Source organism: Sorex fumeus, unplaced genomic scaffold (assembly GCF_029834395.1).
Source record: "Sorex fumeus unplaced genomic scaffold, SorFum_2.1 ptg000207l, whole genome shotgun sequence".
Taxonomy (NCBI): domain Eukaryota; kingdom Metazoa; phylum Chordata; class Mammalia; order Eulipotyphla; family Soricidae; genus Sorex; species Sorex fumeus.
In genome coordinates, this window is record NW_026606264.1 from 1,493,750 (window position 1) to 1,514,993 (window position 21,244).

The 21,244-nt window shown below is 65.4% G+C and overlaps 2 protein-coding genes across 2 annotated transcripts; one reads left to right on the forward strand and one right to left on the reverse strand.

Moving 5' to 3' along the window:
• Positions 1–5,771: 5,771 nt before the first annotated feature.
• Positions 5,772–12,535, forward strand: AGXT (alanine--glyoxylate aminotransferase). Its single transcript, XM_056108374.1, has 11 exons — positions 5,772–6,034; positions 6,100–6,292; positions 6,754–6,818; positions 6,967–7,067; positions 8,111–8,181; positions 8,404–8,488; positions 9,293–9,388; positions 9,925–9,994; positions 10,581–10,676; positions 12,030–12,158; positions 12,242–12,535. The coding sequence occupies exons 1-11, from the start codon at positions 5,870–5,872 to the stop codon at positions 12,347–12,349; spliced, it is 1,179 nt and encodes a 392-aa protein (XP_055964349.1). The 5' UTR covers positions 5,772–5,869; the 3' UTR covers positions 12,350–12,535.
• A 3,105-nt stretch (positions 12,536–15,640) lies between these two features.
• Positions 15,641–21,205, reverse strand: MAB21L4 (mab-21 like 4). Its single transcript, XM_056108366.1, has 7 exons — positions 21,118–21,205; positions 20,867–20,970; positions 19,937–20,474; positions 17,506–17,731; positions 16,986–17,139; positions 15,978–16,334; positions 15,641–15,748 (listed from the first exon to the last, which is right to left on the reverse strand). The coding sequence occupies exons 1-7, from the start codon at positions 21,203–21,205 to the stop codon at positions 15,650–15,652; spliced, it is 1,566 nt and encodes a 521-aa protein (XP_055964341.1). The 3' UTR covers positions 15,641–15,649.
• Positions 21,206–21,244: the final 39 nt, after the last annotated feature.

Here is a 21,244-nt window from a genome sequence, read left to right on the forward strand (position 1 = left end):
CCCCACGGGGCCCTGTGGCCAGCGGCTGCAGCGCTGAGGAAGTGGGGGCAGTGCCCTGGCACAGTGCCGATGCCCCCTTTCCGTGGGGGCATGGTCGTGAGGAAACGCAGGTGCCCCCGGCCAGCCCAGTGCTTCCCTCTGCCCCGCCCTGGCTCTGCACCTTCTCCAAGCACACGCCCACCCCCCAGCCTACGCAGACACCCCTTGGGAGGTCGGAGGTGGAGGTGGAGGGGTGGCCCCTGAGTGTCTCCACAGCACAGCACACACTCAGGGGTGTCTCTCGTGGAGCTATTTAGCACCCCAGCCCGAAGGCCCCAGTCCACACAGGAGCAACGAAAAGTTTCCCTGCAGGTGAGCAGAAAGTGTCCTCTTTGTCACAACCAGTGTTTCAACACCCCCAAATGCTCCCAGGGACAACCATGTAAGTGAGGGGGGACAAGATTTACGTTCAACACAACGGAAGATTGGAAAGTACCCGAAATAACTTTACAGTGTTCTTGGTAAAGGTAAAGGTAAAGGCCCTCCCGTTGATCGTCGATTTGCTCGAGCGGGCCCAGTAACGTCTCCTTTGGAGACTTTGTTGTTACTGTGTCTGGCATATCGAATACTCTCGGTAGCTTGCCGGGCTCTCCGAGAGGGGTGGAGGAATCGAACTCGGGTCGGCCATGTTGGCTGCATGCAAGGCAGACGCCCTACCCGCTGTGCTATCGCTCCAGCCCAGTGTTCTTGAAGACACAGAATTAATTTGGGTAGTTGGGGGTCTTCCCCTCACTGCAAGGTGTTTCACAGAATTTCTGTAAGAATCCTGAATGTTTGGGGGACTTGGATTCATTCTAGTCAGTGCAGGCAGAGTGACTGTAAGAGAAGTTCCGGCAAGTGAGAGAAAGAGTCTGACAGCTGACTCCCACGCAGGCAGCTTCAGGGGGGTCAGCACCTCGGCTGGAGTTAGCCAGGCCGCAGCCCTGAGCCTCCCCAAGGGGCCAAGGAGGGCCCAGGGCACTGGCCAGGGGGAGGGTTAGCAGAGGCTTTTTTTTTCTTCTGTTTTTTTGCACCACACCAGGTGATGCTCAGGGCTTACTCATGGCTCTGTGCTGAGGAATCACTCCTGGTGGGGCTCGGGGGATGGTATGGGGTGCCGGGAATCGAAACTGGGTAGGCCACATGCAAAGCAAACACTCTCCCTCGCCCCGCTGTGCAGCAGCTCTAGACCCTCAGTGCAGACCCTAAGCCCTTCCCAGTCAGACAGAGAACCCCAGAGGGTCGAGGGCCCAAACCCCAGTGAGAACCTCTGGGCGCTTTTGTGCCACGAAGCAGCTGCAAGTTTCCTGAGGGTGTGGATCCAGGGCCACAAAGCCGGGTGGTGGGGGGGTGGGGTGGGGGTGGCCTGACCTCATGCCTCTGACAGCCACGGCCCGTCCGACCCCTGAGGTCATCTGCAACCTTCTGGCCCTTGGAGCCGGCTGTGCCCACAGGCCTGCCTCCCCTCCCTGGCAGGCCCGTCCCCACGGCATCTCATCTTTCGCAGCCACCCTGCAGGGGGTCCTGGGGGCGTGGGACAGCTGGCTGCTCCCCCCAAGGCTGCCCCCAAGATCATGTCCCCTGTAGCTGCGCCCAAGGCCGAGTCCCGTGGGGCGTCAGAGGGTGACACGGCAGAAACAGGCCTTGGTGGTGCCGAACAGACCCGCGCGCTGGAGCGACCTTGCGGAGGTGTTTGGGATCGATGCTTGGCTCGTGTCCCTTCACGGGCTGGGGAGCGGCCGCGGCGGTGGCCAGTGTACAACGCAGGCCTTGTGCTGAGAGGCTGACCTCTGGGAGCGGCCAAGACTGTGGACAGGGGCAGGAGAGGGTGCCACAGGCCTGGGGTGTGCAGGGACCTCAGACACGGGCGAGAGGGACCTCAGACACACATGAGAGGGGCCTCAGACATGCGTGACAGTGATCTCAGACACGGGCGAGAGGGGCTTCAGACACAGACAAGGGGGAGCTCAGACGAGGGGTGCCCTGGGCCCTCAGAGACAGGCGAGGTGGCATCTCAGTCTTGGGGTGAGTGGGGTCCCCAGACACGGGAGCCCCAGCAGGAGTCCTCGTGTGTCCTGCTGGGAGGGGTGGGAGCAGCCTGGCGGGGTCCAGGGGAGCAGTGCGGGGCGGGTGGGCAGCCGGAGCGTGCCCAGCAGGACGGGCCTCGGTGCCCAGGAACGCGAGACCGGCTTCTCAGCGCAGCCCCAGCAGAGCTCAGGTGTTTCCTGCACACGCTGGCGGTGGCCACAGGCAGGCGCCTGATGATCTTGGAAGCCCAGGGAAAAGCCAGCTCGCCCGGGGGCAGGGGTGGGAGGTCTGAGTGCCTGGAGGCTCAGCAGGACAGACATCCTGTGCACGGCCACACCCCCTCCTTGCCCCAGCAGATGCCCCCAGCCTGCGGCCCAGTTGCCTAGAGACACAGGGAGAACCATGGGGCCCCCACAGTCTGCACCCCTCGAGACGGGGCAGGGAGTGGACCTCAGGGAGGAGGGCCTGCAGTCCTGGTCGCCCTGCACAGACCACCTGCCTGCATCCCCTCTGCACAGGGCAGATGGTGGGAATGAGGACAGGACAGGATGGAGAGGGCCACTGGGGGTCACTGTCCCATAGGCTCACACGTGGTCCCTCCCCCAGGGAACCAGTGACCCAGCCTGGCCTCTGAGCCTCGCTGGCCCTTGGGGTCCCCCAGGATCACAATTTTGGGGCTCGCCTGTCTGTGCTGAGCACACTTGCTCCTGTGAAGCCTCTGACCCTCAGGGCTGGTCACAGCAGCGGGGATAGGAGGAAGCTGGGGCCGTGTGAACTGGAGGCAGGTGTGGGCAGGTGTGGCCAGTGTGAGCGGGAGTGACCAGAAGTAACCAGGTGTGAGCAAGTGTGGGTAGGTGTGATCAGATGGGTACTGGTGTGGGTAGGTGTAGACAGGTGGACAGGTGTGGGCAGGTGTGAGTAGAATGTGAACAGGTATGAGTAGGTGTGAACAGGAGTGGGCAGGTGTGGATAGGTATGCAGGTGTGAGCAGGTGTGGGCAGGTGGCAGGATGTGTCACTGCACTCAGGCACTGGGCACTGGGCCAGTCCATCTTCGCGTCCCGATTGCCCTGTCACAGAGGACACGGCCTGGGGTCAGGGGGAGTGGGCGGGAGGGCCAGGGCTGAGCCCCATCATCCTCACGTGGTGGGTGAGGGCCAGAGGGGGCCCCTCTGGAGCAGGGTCCTGGGGGCGCTGGGTCCTTCCTGCAGCTTCTCCCTGGTCGGGGCTCACTCCGTGGTCCCCCTCTCCCTGCCCTGAGACCCTCGCTCGGTTTTCGGCTCGTTAGCTCCGATTTGCCGCTGCCTCCGTCCTGTGTGTGTGTGTGGGGGGGGGGGCTCTGGTTGTCGTGGGGAGTGGCGAGACCCCAGGACACTGCGGTGCTCTGAGGAGGGGCTCCCTCCGCGCCCCGTCTCTCCCCAGCCTAGTGACCCCTGCCACCTGCAACTCGGCCCCGAGGCAGCTCCGCACCCGCGACCCCAAGGGGACAGGCAGAGCCGCTTCCGCCCAAGTGCCAGGCACCAGCTGGCCTGTCACCGCGGGGAGCGGCACCCGGTTTGGCTCCTACAAAGATGGAGCGGGCGGCCAGGGCCAGAGAGGACGACGGGGGGAGGCACTTGCCCTGCGCGTGGCCCTCGTGGGTTCAATGCCCCGAACCCCGCCGGGAGTGATCCGGGAGTCCGGATCCAGAGGGACCCTGAGCACCGCCAGGTGTGGCCAACACAAACAAAGACCCATGCTGGTGGCCAGAGCTCTGCCTGGCCGGGCTGGGTGCCCCGGAAGCAGGTCCTGTCCCCGAGGTCCGTGTGACCAGGTCAGTCCCTGGCTCTGTCCACTCAGCTCCCTTGCTCCCTGGGTCAGCCAGACCTCGCCCTGCCCCCCCCAGGCCCTGGTCACTCAGCCCAGGCAGGGTTGGCCTCACAGCTGCTGGCCCCGAAGGAGGGGGCGTGTGGTCAGCTCTACACGGAGCCCCAACCCCAGTGGGTGCTGCGGGCAGAGCACGGGGTGAGCCAGACACCCATGCACGCCCCCACCCACACGCCCACATACCCGCACAGCTGCACACCCCGACACCGCCCACCCCCAGCTCCCTGCACCCCCCACCCCCCCAATTCTCCGCTCCGCTGACTCTGTGCAGGGTTCTCCGGGTGAGCCCCTCCGACTGAGCCACCTGCCCTGGTGCTGGGTGCAGGGTGACCCCCAGCCCCGCCCCTGCACCCTCCCCCTGCCGTCCTGGCCGGCCCTCCCCGTGGCTGGAGGGGCCCTGGAGGGGCGTCCCACTGGTCTTGGCACTGAGACTAGGGGGCCGGGTCTGGGAGCTCTGGGGTCAGAGGTCAGTCCGAGCCAGTTGGGATTGCAACAGCTCCAGGCCCTGCGGGAAGCTGGCAGCGGCCCCTGGGCTCCTGCACCCCAAACCAGCACCCCCACCCAGGAGGCAGATCTAGGGCTCTGTGGGCAGCAGCAGGCGGGTCCTGCTGGAGGGTTAGGGGACGCAGGCTGGCAGCAGTGGGCAGGGCGGTGGGGACAGGGAGAGGCGGGGCTGGTGGGGGGATGCAGGCCCTGAGCTACTGGATGCTGGCACAGGCCCCTGGACCCAGCCTCACAGTCTCCCCTGGGGCACAACCGGCAGGCCCTGCCTGTGGGAACCCTGGCCCCACCCAGTCCCAAACCGGCCCTCACGCCCCCCAGACTTCTCCTGACACCCCCACCCCCTCTCGCCTCTGCTCCTGCCTCTCTGCCTGAGGTTTCTGCGGCACCCACACCCCACAAACGGTCCCTGGTGGGGGGAGGGGAGGGAGGGGGGAGGGGGAGGGCTGGGCTCCCACCTGCCCTGGCCAGCAGGGGCGTCTGGGTCCCTCTGTGCGGCTCCCGTCCACACCTCTGAGAGAGGCAGTGGGCTGTGCTGTCCAGTCTGACTGAAGCTCCCAGGGTCCCTGTGGCCCAGGTCCGAGCCCCCCAGTGCCTGTGCAGAGGAGGGGACCCCGTGCCGGGGGGGGGGGGAGCTGTGCCAGGCACAGCGATGGGAGAGCCCAGCACCTGCGCCCTGGGCGACGGGGAGAGAGCACCTCTGTGAGAGCATCCCGGGTAGCGTGGGCGGGCACAGCGTGTGTGGGCGTGAGTGTGTGAGCGTGTGTAGGTGAGCGCTCACACATGTGTGAGTAAGCACAGGTCTGTGAGTGTGAGTGTGCACACGTGTGTGAGCGGCACAGGCCTGTGAGCACGTGTGTGAGCATGTGAATGTGAGTGAGCGTGTGTGAGCATGTGTGTGTGTGAGCAGGTCAGTCTACGTGAGCATGTCGAAGTGTGTGAGCGTGTGACTGTGTGAGCTTCTGAGTGTGAGCATGGGTGAGTGTGTGTGGGCCTGTGTGTGAGCCTGTGAGCATACGTGAGTGTGAGCACTTGGGAGTGTGCGTGGGAAGGAGAGTGTGCCCGCGAGCACGTGTGCGTGTGTGTGCCTGTATGAGGAGTGTCTGTGGAGCGTGTGCCCCCGTGAGGGGTTGCGTGGCCACGGCTGAGGCGGGACGGCCCCGCTGCCAGGTGGTCCGGCTGGCACGCCTGTCCGTCTCCCGGGCACACGGCCGTGGCTCCGGCAGCTGTTGGCCGTCCACGGTCCTCTCACAGCCCAGCAGGAGCTGGGTGGGCGCTCGCTGTCCAGGGCGGGACAGTAGTGAGCAGCGGGAGGCTGGGCGGAAGGCAAGGGGGCAGAGGTGGCGTCTCCGCCCTCCAGCAAACAGGCGGCGCGGGAGGAGCTCCGGCGACCCGTGTTCCGAGTGCTGACCTCGGTCAGTCGCTCTGGGGCCTGGGCCGCTGGCTGGGCACGAGCCATGGCCTCCCACCAGCTGCTGGTGCCCCCGCCGGCCGCTCTGCGCCGGCCACTGTCCATCCCTCAGCGCCTCCTGCTGGGACCAGGCCCTGCCAACCTGGCCCCACGCGTGCAGGCGGCCGGGGGGCTGCAGATGATTGGACACATGCACGCGGAGATGTTCCAGGTACGCGCCGCGCAGCCCGCCCACCCTTCCGGGGCGGCCGCGCTCTCACCCGCCTCCGTCCGCAGATCATGGACGAGATCAAGCAAGGCATCGGGTACCTGTTCCAGACCAGGAACCGCCTCACGCTCGCCCTGAGCGGCTCCGGCCACTGCGCCCTGGAGGCCGCTCTGGTCAACCTGCTGGAGCCGGGAGACCCCTTCCTCGTGGGCGTCAACGGCATATGGGGGCAGCGCGCCGTGGAGGTCGGCGAGCGCATCAGTGAGAGCCGGGCGCCCGCCCTGCCCCGCCTGACTCCCTGGGAAGCTGGGGGCCCCGGGCATGTGAGGGCCGGGCTCACCCCAGGGCCCACGCAGCCTCGGGGATTCAGGGGCGTCCCCTCTGCCCTGGGACGACCGGCCTTCGGGGCTGACCCCCAGGTACCTCGGCGTGGCCTGGGTGCAGCGTGGGGCGTGGGCAGGCCCTGAGAGGGCAGGAGACCGCGGCCGGCACCTGGTTAATGATCAGTGGTGGCGCTCCTGGTTAATGGGCAACCCGGGGTCTCCAGAGGCCACTGGGCGACTCCTGGGCGGGAGAGCCCCACCCCCGCTGTATCAGGGCCCCCCGGAGACCCCCGACCCCGGCTCCCCTAGCCGCCCCGGGACCCCCGCTGAGCCATCCCCCCCCCCACCCTGTGCCGGCTCCCGTGTGAGCTAGCCAGGGCTCCCCCTCTGCCCACCCAGGGGCCCGCGTGCACCCCCTCGTCAAGGAGCCCGGAGAGCCGTGCACCCTGCAGGAGCTGGAGAAGGTAGGGGGGGCCCACCCGCGTCCAGGTGGCAACTCAGCTGCCCTCGGGCCCAGGGAGGCCCCAGGTCCTCTCTGGGGGTACCTGGCAGCAGCCGAGGGAGGTCTTGGGGGCACTGCCCGGGACCGCCCTCAGCTGCTGCCGCCCTTAGAACCTGGCCCAGCACAGGCCGGTGCTGCTCTTCCTCACCCACGGCGAGTCCTCCAGCGGGGTGCTGCAGCCCCTGGACGGCGTCGGGGAGCTGTGCCACAGGTGAGCCAGGGCCTGGCCCGCAGGGGAGCCCAGGCCCGAGGGGAGCACTCGGGGAGCACTCTGGGGAGCTCAGCCTCAAGGGGAACCCACGGGGGAGTCCTGAGGGAGCACCCAGGGAGCACTCAGGGGAGCTCAGGGAGCAGTTGGGTACCACTCAGGGGAGCACTCAGGGGAGCTCAGGGAGCACTTGGGAAGCAGTCGGGGACTACTCAGGAGAGCACTCAGTGAGCACTCAGGGGAGTACTCAGGGAGCAGTTGGGGACCACTCTGGGGAGCACTTGGGGGAGTCCTCAGAGGAGCACTCAAGGGAGTTCAGGGAGCACTCAGGGAGCAGTCAGGGACTACTCAGGGAGCACTCAGGGAGCAGTTGGGGAGTCCTCAGGGGAGCACTCAGGGAAGCTCAGGGAGCACTCAGGAAGCAGTCGGGGACTACTCGGACTACTCAGGGGAGCACTCAGGGAGCAGTTGGGAAGCAGTTGGGGACCACTCAGGGAAGCACTTGGGGTGCTCAGGGGAGCTCAGCTCCATCAGGGAGCAGCCAAGGACCACTCAGGGGAGCACTCAGGGGAGCTCAGGGAGCATTCAGAGAGTCCTCTGGGGAGTCTGCCCTCAGGGAATCTGCCAGCTTTCCTCTCCCTCACTGAGCCTCGACCCAGGACTGTGAGAGCCATCCCAGTGGGGTAACAGGGTGGTGCCACCCCGCTTCGTGCTGGCTTCATAGGGGAGGCGCTGCCCTGCCTGCCCCAGCTGTGGGTGTTGGTGCCTGTTGGGTCCTTCTGCGGGCCGAGTCTGAGCCCCTCCCAGGAGCCCTGTGCCAGGACCTGTCCTCCCTCTGACCCCAGGGCCCTGGTCAGAGAGGCCTTCCCGGCTCTTGGCGCCCAGGCTCTGCTGGGGCCGGTTGCTGACGGCCCGGGGTGGACACAGGAGGCTGCAGCCACCCTGGGGAGCCCCCAGCCTGCTCCTGCAGGGAGTCCTGGGTTGGTGCTGAGGGTCAGCAGGTCCTGGGGCCCCACCCAAGGCCTCTCCGCCCGGTTCTGCCCCAGGTACCAGTGTTTGCTCCTGGTGGACTCCGTGGCCTCCATTGGTGGAGCCCCCATCTACATGGACCAGCAAGGTACAGACCCGAGGGTGTGAGCACGCCAGGGCCTCTGTTGGGCAGGATGAGCCTCAGTTTCCCCATCTGTCAGGGTCTTCGCCAAGCTCTGGAAGAGAGAAGGGGATGGGGAGGGGCCATGGGGCTGTCCCGGGGTGCCCCCAGGCTGGGTCCAGGCTCCCTGCTGCCCTTCACCAGCCCTCGGGGGCATCTGTGCCCACCACGAGGCTCCTGACCCCACAGGCATCGACGTGCTCTACTCTGGCTCCCAGAAGGCTCTCAACGCGCCACCTGGCACCTCCATCATCTCCTTCAGTGACCGGGCGAGGTGAGTGCACGGGGGTGGGTGGGGCAGCTGGACACAGGGGGACAGCTGGGGACGGAGAAAGGACAGCTGGGGTCAGGGGGACAACTGGGGTCGGGGGGACAGCTGGGGGACTTAGAGGGTCAGCCGGACTGGCTGTTCAAGGAGCTCCCGGACGCCTTGCTCAGGCACCACCAGGTATGCCCAGTCTCTGGGCAGTGGGTGGCAGGGCAGGACAGGGGCTCCTGGGAGCTGCTCCCATGGGTGCCATGATAGTCCTTAGGGTCAAGCTCAGGACTGAGCTCAGGGACAGGACCCAGTGCAGCCCCCACAGAGGGCGGCACAGCAGGGGCCACCCCCATCCTGTCTCCAATTGCACCCCGACCCAGCTGGGGGTGAGAGGGCAGCAAGCCCCCCGAGTCTCTGAGTGGGATCAAGGTCCCGGGGTCAGGGGTGAGGGTCAGGCACTGCTGTCTGGGCTCGGGCTGGAGCGGCCAGGCTGGACAGGCAATCTGGGGTGTCGGGGAACTCCGTCTCCAAGGCGCTGGTGGTGCCAGTGCCAGGGAGACCAGCAGGGTGGCAGGGGAAGACCAGCAGGTCCCTCAGCCAAGGGGGTGTCGGGACCCCCGTGACACCCTGGGCCAGGGCTCATGCTCCAGGGTATGCCGGCTCAGGGAAGGGGTTTCCTGGAAACCAGTAGCCCCCCTCTCCCATCTGGGACCCGGTTCTGAGACATACAACCAGAGGGAGGATTGGGCAGCAGAGAGGGTCCCCCAACCCCCACCCCCCGTCGGCAGGCGGGCACTCAGACCCCGCGCTCCTCCCCAGAAACAAGATCTACAGCCGGAAGACCAAGCCCTTCTCCTTCTACCTGGACATGAAGATGCTGGCCAACTTCTGGGGCTGTGATGGCCAGCCCAGAAAGTGAGGGCATGAAGGAATGGGGCGGGGCAGAGCCTATTCGGAGGCGGGGCCACCAGGAGCGGGGGGGGCGCCTTGCATGGGGCGGGGCCTATTCGGGGCGGGGCCTATTCAGGGCGGGGCCTTGCGAGGGCGGGGCCGGGTGGGATCTGGGGAGTCCTGGACAGGAGGAGGTCGTGGCTGAGCTGCCCAGTGCTGAGGGGCGATGGGCGATGGGGTCTGAGCTTGAAACCTCCGACCGGACCCACAGTCTCATGGGTTCCACTGCTCTGAGCCCCTCTCATGCCCCACCCAGGGGATCTGGGGGGATCCCTGCTTTCCAGGTGCCCTCCCTGGGCTGGAGCTTGGCCGGTGGTTTGGTGCCCTCAGCTCCGGGGCAGAGACAGGCACCCTGGACTCCCTCATCCCATCTTCTCTCTGCCAGCCTTGGTTTCCCCTCTCCCGGAAGCGGTGTGGACTCCGGGCTCCCAGGCAGCTTTGTGTCTCTCCGTGGTGTGTCATACCCCAGACCCCAGGCCACTTCCCCTCTCTGTGCCCAGGTACCACCACACCATCCCAGTCGTTGGTCTGTACAGCCTGAGGGAGAGCCTGGCCATCCTGGTGGAGGAGGTGAGGGGCAGCTGGTGGCACCGCACGTCCTCCAGGGAGGAGGTCCTCCACGGCGAGGAGGGGCCGTGGGGAGAGATGACAGACCCCCATAGGGGACAGACCGGGGCTACAGCACATCAGGGTCTGGGGGACCCGAGAGGGTGGGCACATTGGGGGTCTCTCACCCGATTCTCATCACTCTCTGCCTCTCCCGCATGTCCAGCCCCTGGCATGGGCACCGCAACCCAGGGCATGTGCAGGCCTGGTTCAGGGGTCCCCGTTTCCGCCCCCCCCACATTAGCCCATGGCCCCGGGGTCCCAGCAGAGAGGGGCCATGGAACACGGTATGGGCCCGCTGCGGAGCTCCCTGTGGAACTGGACTGTGGGGGGCTCCCTGGCAGCTGGGGAGAGGTGAAGGATCCCACGGCGCCAGGGGCCACCTGGAGAGCAGGGGGCGGCCGCCCCCCCTCCAGCCCTGCGAGTGCCACGGGCCGGGGCTGGCTCTCCCTGGGCAGCTTCTGCCTTGGAGCAGACCACTGGACGCCGCCACCCTTCCCACACTGGGGCCCTGCGGGTGCCCAGGACCAACATCGCCACCCTCCTGCAGGGCCTGGAGAGCAGCTGGCGCCGGCACCGCGAGGTGACCACCTACCTGCAGGAGCGCCTGCAGGGGCTTGGCCTGCAGCTCTTCGTGAAGGACCCGGTGAGGAGCGAGTCCCATCCCACCTCTGAGAGCACCGTGGGAGGCCCCTCCGGGCCATGCTCAGACCCTCAGTCCCCTCAGTCCCTCAGTCCCTCCGTCCCTCAGCTCCTCAGTCCCCTCAGTCTCTCAATCCCTCAATCCCCCTCGGTTCCCTCAGTCCCTCAGTCCCTCAGTCCCCTCAGTCCCCTCAGTCCTTCAGTTCCTCAGTCCCCCTCAATTCCTCAGTCCCTCAGTTCCTCAGCCCCCCCTCAGTCCCTCAGTTCCTCAGCCCCCCCTCAGTCCCTCAGCTCCTCAGTCCCCCTCAGTCCCTCAGTCCCTCAGTTCCTCAGCCCCCCCTCAGTCCCTCAGTTCCTCAGTCCCCCTCAATCCCTCATCCCTCAGTTCCTCAGCCCCCCCTCAGTCCCTCGGTTCCTCAGTCTCCCGCAGTCCCTCAGTCCCTCAGTCCCCTCAGTCCCTCAGTTCCTCAGTCCCCCTCAGTCCCTCAGTCCCTCAGTTCCTCAGTCCCCCTCAGTCCCTCAGTCCCTCAATCCCCTCAGTCCTTCAGTCCCTCAGTCCCTCAGCTCCTCAGCTCCTCAGTCCCCTCAGTCCCTCAGTCCCTCAGTTCCTCGGTCCCCCTCAATCCCTCAATTCCTCAGTTCCTCAGTCTCCCTCAGTCCTTCAGTCCCTCAGTCCCTCAGTTCCCTCAGTCCCTCAGTCCTTCAGTCCCCTCAGTCCCTCAGTTCCTCAGTCCCCTCAGTCCCTCAGTTCCTCAGTCCCCTTCAATCCCTCAATCCCTCAGTTCCTTAGTCTCCCTCAGTCGTTCAGTCCCTCAGTCCCTCAGTCCCCTAAGTCCCTAAGTCCCCCTCAGTCCCCCTCAGTCCCTCAGTCCCTCAGTCCCTCAGTCCCTCAGTCCCCTCAGTCCCTCAGTCCCTCAGCTCCTCAGTCCCCTCAGTCCCTCAGTCCCTCAGTCCTTCAGTCCCCCTCAGACCCTCAGTCCCCTTCAGTCCCCCTCAATCCCCTCAGTTCCTCAGTCCATCAGTCTCCTCAGTCCCCCTCAGTCCCTCAGTCCCTCAGTTCCTCAGTCCCCTTCAGTCCCCCTCAGTTCCTCAGTCCCTCAGTCCCTCAGTTCTTCAGTTCCCCTCAGTCCCTTAGTCCCTCAGTCCCTGAGTTCCTCAGTGCCCCTCAGCCCTCCTCAATCCCTCAGCCCCGCTCAGCTCCTATCAGTCCCTGTCAGTCTCTCAGGTCCTCAGGCCCTTAGTGCCCCTGGCGAGATTAGGGCAACTCTGCGCCTCACTCACACCCCACTCAGAGCCCCAGGACGGGCCCCTGAGGGAGCCAGAGCCCCCTTGAGCCCTGGTGCGGGACTGTCCCCAGGCGCTGCGGCTGCCCACGGTGACCACGGTGGCCGTGCCCCCCGGCTATGACTGGAGGGACCTGGTGCGGCACGTGCTGCAGTACCATGACATCGAGATCACGGGCGGCCTGGGGCCCACGGCGGGGAAGGTGAGCAGGACTGCCCGCGCCTCCCCAGTTTTGGAAACGGGGCCTCTGGGCCCGCCAGGCCCGCGCTGATGGCTGCCCCGCAGGTGCTGCGCATCGGGCTGCTGGGCTGCAACGCCAGGCGGGAGAGCGTGGACCGGCTGCTGGACGCCCTGCAAGACGCGCTGCAGTGCTGCGCCCGCAGCCACCTGTGACGCTGGCCCCACCCGCCCTGACACGCCACGCAGGCCCTTCCAGCGTGGCCCACTGCCGTGCCAGCCCCGCCTTCTGGTGGATCCTTCTAGAAATGGCTGTGAGGCCAGGAGCCGCTAACCTTGGCATGCAGGACGTTCAGTAAAGAGCAGGGCAGTGTTCGTCCTGTGCGGGGGTTTCTTTCCTCACTGGGGTGTCTGTGCTCAGTCCTCCTCAGTCCCCACAGGCCCGTCCGTCCCTCCAGTCCACCTCAGTCTCTGTCAGTCCTGCTCAGTCCCTCAGACCCTCTCGGTCCTCATTAGTCCCCTCTCATCCCCCCTCAGTCCTGAGTCCCCCTCATCCCTCAGTCCCTCAGTCCCCTTCAATCCCACTTAGTCCTTTAGTTTCCCTCAATCCCCCTTAATTCCCCTCATTCCCTCAGTCCCCCTCAGTCGCCATCAATCCACTAAGTGTCTCACTCCCTTGGTCTTCCCTAGTACCTAAGTCTCTCAGTTCCTCAGACCCCTCAGTCCCTCAGACCCCCAGTCCCCTCTCCTCAGTACTCAGGTTCCTTCATGCCCTCAGTCCCTCAGTCCCTCTCAGTCACTTAGTTCCCCAGTCTTCCTCAGTCCCTTAGTCCCTCAATCACTTATGCCCCCTACGTCCCTCAGTTACTCTTAGTCCACAAGTCACTTAGATCCTTAGTCCCTTCAGTCCTTTTAGTCCCGCAGTTCCTCAATCTCCCTCAGTTCCCGGTCCCGCTCAATCCTCAGTGCCACTCAATCTGTCACGCAGCCCTCAGTCCTGAATACCTCAGTCTGCCTCAGTCTCTTCATTCAGCTTCAGTTCCTCAGTCCCCTCAGTCCTTCAGTCCCTCAGTGCCTCTCAGACCCTCAGTCCCCATCAGATCTGCCCAGTCCTTCAGTGCCTCAGTCCCACTCAGTCCTTCAGTTCCCTCTCAACCCTCCTTATTGCCTCAGGTCTCCCTCCCAGACCCTTAATCCTCCTCAGTCCAATTCAGTCACCTTTAGTTGCTCAATCCTGCAGTTCTCCTTAGTCCTTTTAAATCCCCGTCATTCCCTCTGTTCCCAAACCCCTTAATCCCTGTCAATCCCAATCAGTCCTCCTAGTCCTTTAGATTCAGTAGTCCCCCTCAGTCCCTCTAAATCTCTGTCACTCTGTCCCTCTGTCACCCTAAACAACTCAGTCCCCTCAGTCCTGCAGTCTCTCAGTCCCCAGTCTCTTAGCAACTCTCCCTCTGTACCCCTCAGTACCCTCAGCCACTCAGTCCCTCAAGCCCTCTCAGTCCCTCTCAACCCTCAGTATCCCTCAGTCCCCTGAATCCCTCAATTCTCCTCATTCTCTCCGTTTCCTCAGTCCCTCAGTTCTGCAGTTCACCTCAGTCCACCCCTATACCTCATTCCCTTAGTTGCCTCGGTCCCTCAGTCCTCAATTTTCCAATTATCCTCAATTTCTCAGTTGCTCATTTCCTCATCTCCCTCAGACACTCAATCCCCTTAGTTCCTCAGTACCCCTTAATCACTTGGACCCTCAGTTCCCCTCAGTCTCCCTCAGTCCTTCAGTCTCTCTCAGTCACTCCTGTTCCCTCAGTCCCTCAGCTCTTCTCAGTTCATCGTCCCTCAGTCCTCCTCACTCCTTAGTCCCTTCAGTCCCTTTCAGTCCATCAGACCCTCAGTCCCCCTCAGTTTCTCCGCCCTCAGAGTTCCTCAGTTCCTCTGTCACCCTCAGTCACCTTCTTTCTGCCTCAGTCCCCTCAATCTCTTAGTCTGTCGTCCCTCAGTTTCTTCAGTCCCTCAGTCTTCCTCAATCCCTTAGTCCTCTCAGACCCACTCAGTCCTTCAGTCCCCATAGGCCCCTTCAGTTCTCCTCAGTCCATCGGTCCCCACCCCCAGTCTCCTAGAGTCACCTCAGTCCCTGGTCCTCAGTCCCTCTAAGCCCTCAGTCCTCACCAGAACTTCTCAGTCCCTATGTCTGTTCTTCAGTCCCTCAATTCTTCGGTCCCCCTCAGTCCCCCTTAGTCCACCTTTTTTTTTCTTTGCTTTTTGGGTCACACCCGGTGATGCAGGGGTTACTCCTGGCTCTGCACTCAAGAATTACTCCTGGTGGTGTTCAGGGGACCATATGGGATGCTGGGATTTGAACCCAGGTTGGCCATGTGCCTCAGTTTCCTCAGTGTCCCTAAGACAAACGCCCTACCCGCTGTGCTATCTCTCCCACCCACCCCCGCCCTTAGTCTACCTTAATCCTCCAGTCCCCCTCAGTCCCTCAGTCCCTTAGTTTCTCAGCGCCCTCATTCAGTCCCTCAATTCCTCAGTCCCTTAATCCCTTAGTCTCTTAATCCCTCTCAGACACAGTCACAAACACAGATACAGAAACACTGACACTGACACTGTCACAAACAGACCTAGACACAGCACAGACACAGCCAGACTCACACACATAGTCACAGGTACAGTCACAGCACTGACACACAGACACACACAGACACTGCCACAGACACAGTTACAGTCGCACACACACAATCACACACACAAACAGACACAGTCACAGCACTGACACACAGACACACACAGACACTGCCACAGGCACACAGATACAAACAGTCATGGACAGTCACAGACTCACACACAAACACAGACAGTCACAGACACGTACTCACACACAGACACAGTCACAGACACAAACACAGTCATAGTCACAGACATAGACTCACACACACAGACACAGACAGTCATAGACATGGACTCACACACAGACACAGTCACAGACACAAACACAGTCACAGTCACAGACACAGACTCACACACACAGACACAGACAGTCACAGACATGGACTCATACACACAGAGACAGTCACAGCAGTGACACACAGATACACACAGACACTGCCACAGTCACAGACACAGACACACACAGTCACAGACACAATCGCAGACAAAACCTCATACACAGACATTATCACAGTCACATACACAGTCACAGTCACACACAGACACACAGTGAGACACAGCCTCACACACAGACACCGTCACAGTCACAGAAACGCACAGTCACGGTCATAGACACAGTCGCAGACACACATAGTCACAGACACACAGACACAGGCAGTCAGACACAGCCTCACACACAGACACCGTCCCAGTCCCAGAGGTAGCTGTGTGTCTCGTGTCCCGTGGACACCCGGTTTTGATTTATTTGCATCCAGGCCTCCCTGCTGCCCTGGGCGGCCGTGGAGCGCAGGGCTGGGGCCGGGCAGCCCGGGGCGGGCTATGACGTCGCAGGCAGGAACCCGCGGCCCACGCTCAGCTCTCCTCGCCGCCCCCTCGCACGCTCCTGGTCTTGCGGAAGATGCTGTGCATGGCCGAGAGCCGGGCCTGGTCCTGGATGCTGAACACCTGGAACTGCAGGGCAGGGGGTCACGGGGGGCGTGTTGGGCGGGGAGGCCCTCTGGGGAGGGGCGAAGGACAGTGGGGCTGCCGGACGCCCCAGCAGCCGGGCGACCCCCAAACCCAGACCCGGGAAGGAAGGTCCCGAGGAGCCCGCCGAGGTGTCCCGAGCGCAGGGCTGCGGCCGTGCTGAGCGGAGGCCCGGGCCCCGGGACGCAGGGCCGGGGCGGGCGGGGACCCGCACCTTGTCCAGCAGCATGTCGAAGTAGGCGGTGGCCCAGTAGGAGGGGTCGCTGGCCGGCAGCTGCAGCAGGGCCTTGACCCCCGAGGCGAGGCGCGGCGGGGGGCTGCGGCCCAGGTGGGTGACGTGGATCCGCAGCGCGGCCTCGGGCTGGCTGGCGAAGTGCTCGGCGCGCTGGTAGAGCGCGTGCAGGTCCAGGCCCGCGTCCCCCAGCGCGTTGGTCTCGGGGCGCAGGAAGCCGGGCAGCTTGCGCGTGGCCAGGCAGCAGAGCAGCACCACGAGCAGGCGGTACACGGCGCCCTGCAGCTCGGCCCAGTCCTCGGGCGCCGGGAAGAGCGCGGCCGCCCACAGCAGCACCAGCTGGGCCGGGCCGGACGGGGGAGCTCAGCGGGCCCGGACCCGGGACCCCTCGCCCCCCTCCCGTGCCCCCACGCTCCCCCACCCCACCCCACCCCTACCGCACCTTCCCTCCCACCCCACCCCTACACCCCACCCCTACACCCCCCTTCCCTCACATCCCTACCTTCCCTCCCACCCCACCCCTACACCCCACCCCACCCCTACCGCACCTTCCCTCACACCCCACCCCTACATACTCCTCTACCTACCCTCCCACCCCACCCCTACACCCCCACCTTCCCTCACACCCCACCCCTACCTTCTCTCCCACCTCCCCTCCCATCCCCACCCCTACACACTCCCCACATTCTCTCCAGCCCCACTCTTACACTCTATCCTCCGTCCCACCTCCACCCCTGCATGCTCCCCACCTTTCCTTCCACCCCCACCCCTACACCACCCCCACCCTCACCCCCACAGCTCCCCCCCTTGCCTCCCACCCATCCATCTCCCTGACTCAACAGGCTCAGGCCCATCCCCAGGAGACCCCTCGTGGTCCCTTCCTCTGCCTGAGCAGCCCCCAAGGCTGAGCCCGTCACTGTCCCACTGTCGGGGACTCTGAACCCCAGCTCCTCTCAGGCCCCCGCGGGCTTCGGAGGAGGAGCCACTGACCTTCAGGTGAGAGAAGGTCAGGCCCGGGCTCCGGCCGCCATCCCGCCAGTGCTCATGGTTGATGCGGTCCAGGACGGAGAGACTGTCCAGTCGGTGGCCCTGGAGCGAACCCAGTGCTCTGAGCAGGGAACTGAGCAGTCGGTCGGAACAACGCCTGGGCACAGGGGTGGGGGTCAGAGCAGGGCCTGGCCCAGGAGTGAGGGTCAGCTCGGGCCTGGCCACGGGTGGGAGTCAGCGCAGGGCCTGGCCCAGGAGTGCGGGTCAGAGCAGGCCTGGGAGTGGTGGCTGGGGGCCATGTTGGCTGAGTCCCTGGGTGGCGGTTGAGTGCCCCCAGCCCTCCGTGCCACTGACCTGGGCTGACCCAGCCTGTCCCCCATCCTGCCTCCAGTCTCGGCCCTTCCTGGAGCCCCTTCCCGCTTCCCCCACTGTAGAGAGATCCCGGGCCCCAGGGGAGCCCCGTGCCGGCCCCAGAGGAGCTGAGGGACACCCTCTCCAGCTGACACGGGCAACCCCGACCCACCTCCAGTGCTGGGCGCTGGCGGGCACCAGGGACTCGCCCTGGCTGCAGATTCTCCTCACGCTGCCCTCGGGGAAGCCGGGCAGTGGGCGGCCCCCGGCCAGGGCCAAGTCCGAGGCGCTCCTCCGGACCGTGGGCACCACGTGGAAGCAGATGGTCCTCCAGCCGCTGGACACCAGCACGGTCAGCCGCGGCCCCTCCTCCTGCAGCCCGGTGGCGCTCAGGGAGCCTTCCCGGGAGGGACACACGCTGGCCCCGGGCTCGGACCCTGCTGGGCCCCCTCACCCCACACCTCCCAGAGTCCTGCCTAGGCCCCACCATGCCCACCCCCACCCCTGCGCCTGTGCTGTCCCAGAAGCAGAGGGCCGAGCCGAGCTGGCCCCAGGGTCACGGGAGGTCACGTCACCGCGTGTCCAGGGCAGGGACGTGCCCCGGGAGGACCATGGACACCACCCATCCGGGATCTGTTCCATCATGTCCACCCACTGACTCATGTGGAGACCATCCCTCCCGTGCAGTCTCACTTGGGACTGTGACCTCGGGTGACAGGTCAGAGCCGGCCATGGCCTCGTGGTCCAGGCACCCATGCCCGTTGCGGGGGACAGCCCTACCTGGCGCCTGGCTCTGCTCTGGGTCCCGGGGCCCGGCTGAGGTGGCACCTGCACTGGGAAGTGGCCCCCTGCCCACCTGCCTGCCGGGGGGGCCCAGACCCTGCCCTCACAACTCAGGAGGGCCAGCGCCGTGGGGCGGGGGGGCATGCTGCACGCACCTGCCTGGGCCCCTGTGGCACCCCCCAGCTGCCGACCCCTGCCCGCCTGGGTCCCCACAGCTACACACACACACACACACTCACACACACACTAACACCCTGCCAAGCCCCTGCCCGCCTGGGCTCCCGCAGCCCCCTGCAGGGCACGCCGGCCCAGCCCTACCCCAGGCACCCCTGAGAACGAGGGGCCATAGAGCAACCCGGCTCCTGCCCCTCCCACCACTGCCCAGCGAGGGGGCCGGCCTGCGGGGAGTCCATGGGGTCCCCAGCGTGTTGTGGGAGCGGCCGTGCTTCCCACCTCTGCAGGCCCCTGGTTCCTGCCCTGGTGGGCTCTGGGCACTGCCCCCCTCCCCCAGCTGGGGCAGCCACTACCCAGCCGGTGCCCCCGCCCAGACCCACTTCCCTGTTGCTGCCCAGGAACCGCCCCCCTCAGCCCTGCCCACCTGGTCCCACCGGTTCCCATCCCGGTTCCCATCCCGGTTCCGGGTGTGGGCCCCTCCCTCCCCCCCCTCCCCGCCCTGCCCTTTTAAGGTGCCGGAAGCAGGGCCTGGAATTCCCCCGGGTGTCCTGGCCACGGGGGCTCCGCCCACTGCGTCCAGCCAGGCAGGCAGGTGAGCGGGTGGCGGGAACAGGAGGCCGTGGCGGCCCTGCAGGTCAGGAGCCCTGCAGAGGTGAGGCCGTGTGTGTGTGTGTGTGTGTGTGTGTGTGTGTGTGTGTTGGGGGGGGTCATCGCTCATGCCTGTCCCGCTGGGCCCCTTCCCGCCTGGGCAAGGCTCCTGAAGGAGACACAGGCCGGCCCGGACTCCCCAGAGCCAGAGCCCAGGGCCTGGAGGCGAGCGTCCAGGAGGGCACTGGCCGAGAGCACAGCCGCCCCCACCCAGGGGTGCCCAGAGACAGCAGAGCAGGGAGAAGGCCCCTCAGCCCACCCAGTCTGAGCGAGAAAGGCTGCAGCCCAGTTCCCGGCCACACACGCACACCCCACTCTCACCACAGCCCCTGGCACATGCCCGCAGAGCCCGTGTGAGCCCCAGTGACACGTGTGTGCACAGCGGCTGTCACGCAACCTCGCGTCACACGTGCGAGCCTCACCTTCTGGGTGCCTCTACTCTGACCTGTGGGTAGGGGCCATTACTCCCCCACGTCACACACCCTCCACCTGTGGGCAGTCACCATCACGTGTGCACACCCGCTGTCATGCGTGACACCCGTCACATGTGCACTCCACCACCATGTGTGACGCCTGTCATGTGTCACTCCTCCATCGTGTGACACCATCACGTGTGTACTCCACCATCATGTGCGACACCATCATGTGTGTGACCAGCCATCATATGTGACACTATCATGTGTGTAACCAGCCATTGTGTGCAACACCTGTCACATATACACACCCGCCATCATGTGTGACACCCGTCACATGTGCACATCCACTATCATGTGTGACACCCATCACGTGTGTACTCCACCATCATGCGTGACACCATCATGTGTGTAACCAGCCATCATGTGTGACGCCCGTCACGTGTGTACTCCACCATCATGTGCGACAGCATCATGTGTGTGACCAGCCATCATGTGCGACACCCGTCACGTATGCACACCCGCCATCATGTGTGACACCCGTCGCCTGTGAACACCTCTCGCCGTGTCACATGTGACCCCTACCTGGCGGGATGAGGCCGTGGTGCCGGCAGTGCACGATGGCGGCCACCAGCAGCTCCCGCAGGACGCGCAGGACCTTCCCGGGCTCCAGGTAGCCGCAGCAGCCCTGGGCCCCGGCCTCGCCGGCGCTGAAGACGTCTTCTCGGGTCCAGGGCTCCAGGCCGGCCACGCCGCGGGGGACGCCCAGGCGGCAGAGCGTGGGGTCGTCCCCGCCCGGCGCCCGCTCCTCCAGCAGGGCCTCGGCGTCCAGGCGCAGGGGCACCTCCACGGGCAGGGGGTCTCCCGAGGAGCGCAGGGCGAACTGGAAGGCCTGCAGGTCGCCGTAGTCCACCAGGAAGCGGGGGTCGAGCCTGTGCACCTGCTCCAGCACCGTCAGCAGCGTGTTCTCCGCGCCCTGGAAGTCCTGGGCCCGCGGGCCGCCCCGCGAGCGGATGGCCTGCAGGTAGTGCTGCCACAGGGGCACCTGCACGGCCATGGCCGCCGCCGCCGCCGTGCTGGCCAGCAGGGTCGCCAGAGGATCGGTGGCGGGCGGCGCGGCAGCCTTAAGTAGCCCAGCCCAGCCCGCGTTTGAAGTGAGGTGAGTCAGTCCCCGGGACCAGGAATGTCGCAGGGGCGGGAGGCGGGTCCCACCCAGGCTGCTGCGGCCCCTCCCCGGTGGCCTCCAACTGCCCCTGAGCCCAGCCCCCTTGAGGACCCGGCCTGGGCTGCGGGGAGGGGCTGCCGTGTGGCAGAGACCTTTGATCCCACCACCCCGGGAGGCCACAGCCCGCCCTCCACCACCCATCCCTGCGCAAACCCCAGCCAAGGGCCCAGCAGCGCCCCTGCTTCTGCCTCCCGGGCGGCCACCGGCTGACCCCGCAGCCTCGCCCTCCCGTGTCCCTCCTGGGCTGAGACCCCGCCCTGCTCCCTGACCCCCGCTCAGCCTCAGGGGACCTGGCTGAGGGTCCGGCTGCCTGCAGGCACACCTTGGGCCAGGGACACCCCCTTCATTCGGCCTCCAGGCCAGACGTGGTCATCAGGCAGGGCGGGGCTGCCGTCTGCGGTGGGGGGCGGGCAGTCCCGGGGGCACAGACAGCCGCAGATCCCAGAGCTGATTTCACAGAGGCGCCTGCCCACACCTGTCCGGGGAGGGGTGGGGGGGGACACAGACTCTGCCCGTGCTGCCCCGGGGCCAGCTCCCTCACCTGCCCAGTGTGACCAGGCCTGGGGCCTGATGCTCTGACCAGGTCTGCCAGGCGGCAGCAGCGGTCCTCCTGGCCCAGATGGGACCATACTTGTCCCTCAGCTCCACCAGGATGAGGTCAGGGGCAG

Coding starts and splice junctions, on each gene's coding strand:
- AGXT (XM_056108374.1), top strand. CDS start 5,870: ATGGCCTCCCACCAGCTGCTGGTGCCCCCGCCGGCCGCTCTGCGCCGG. Junction 7,068..8,110: donor GTCGGGGAGCTGTGCCACAG/GTGAGCCAGGGC, acceptor GTTCTGCCCCAG/GTACCAGTGTTTGCTCCTGG. Junction 10,677..12,029: donor AGCTCTTCGTGAAGGACCCG/GTGAGGAGCGAG, acceptor GACTGTCCCCAG/GCGCTGCGGCTGCCCACGGT.
- MAB21L4 (XM_056108366.1), bottom strand. CDS start 21,205: ATGGTCCCATCTGGGCCAGGAGGACCGCTGCTGCCGCCTGGCAGACCT. Junction 20,475..20,866: donor GCAGCCGGACCCTCAGCCAG/GTCCCCTGAGGC, acceptor GGGCTACTTAAG/GCTGCCGCGCCGCCCGCCAC. Junction 17,732..19,936: donor CCACGGCCTCATCCCGCCAG/GTAGGGGTCACA, acceptor CCTCCCGGGAAG/GCTCCCTGAGCGCCACCGGG.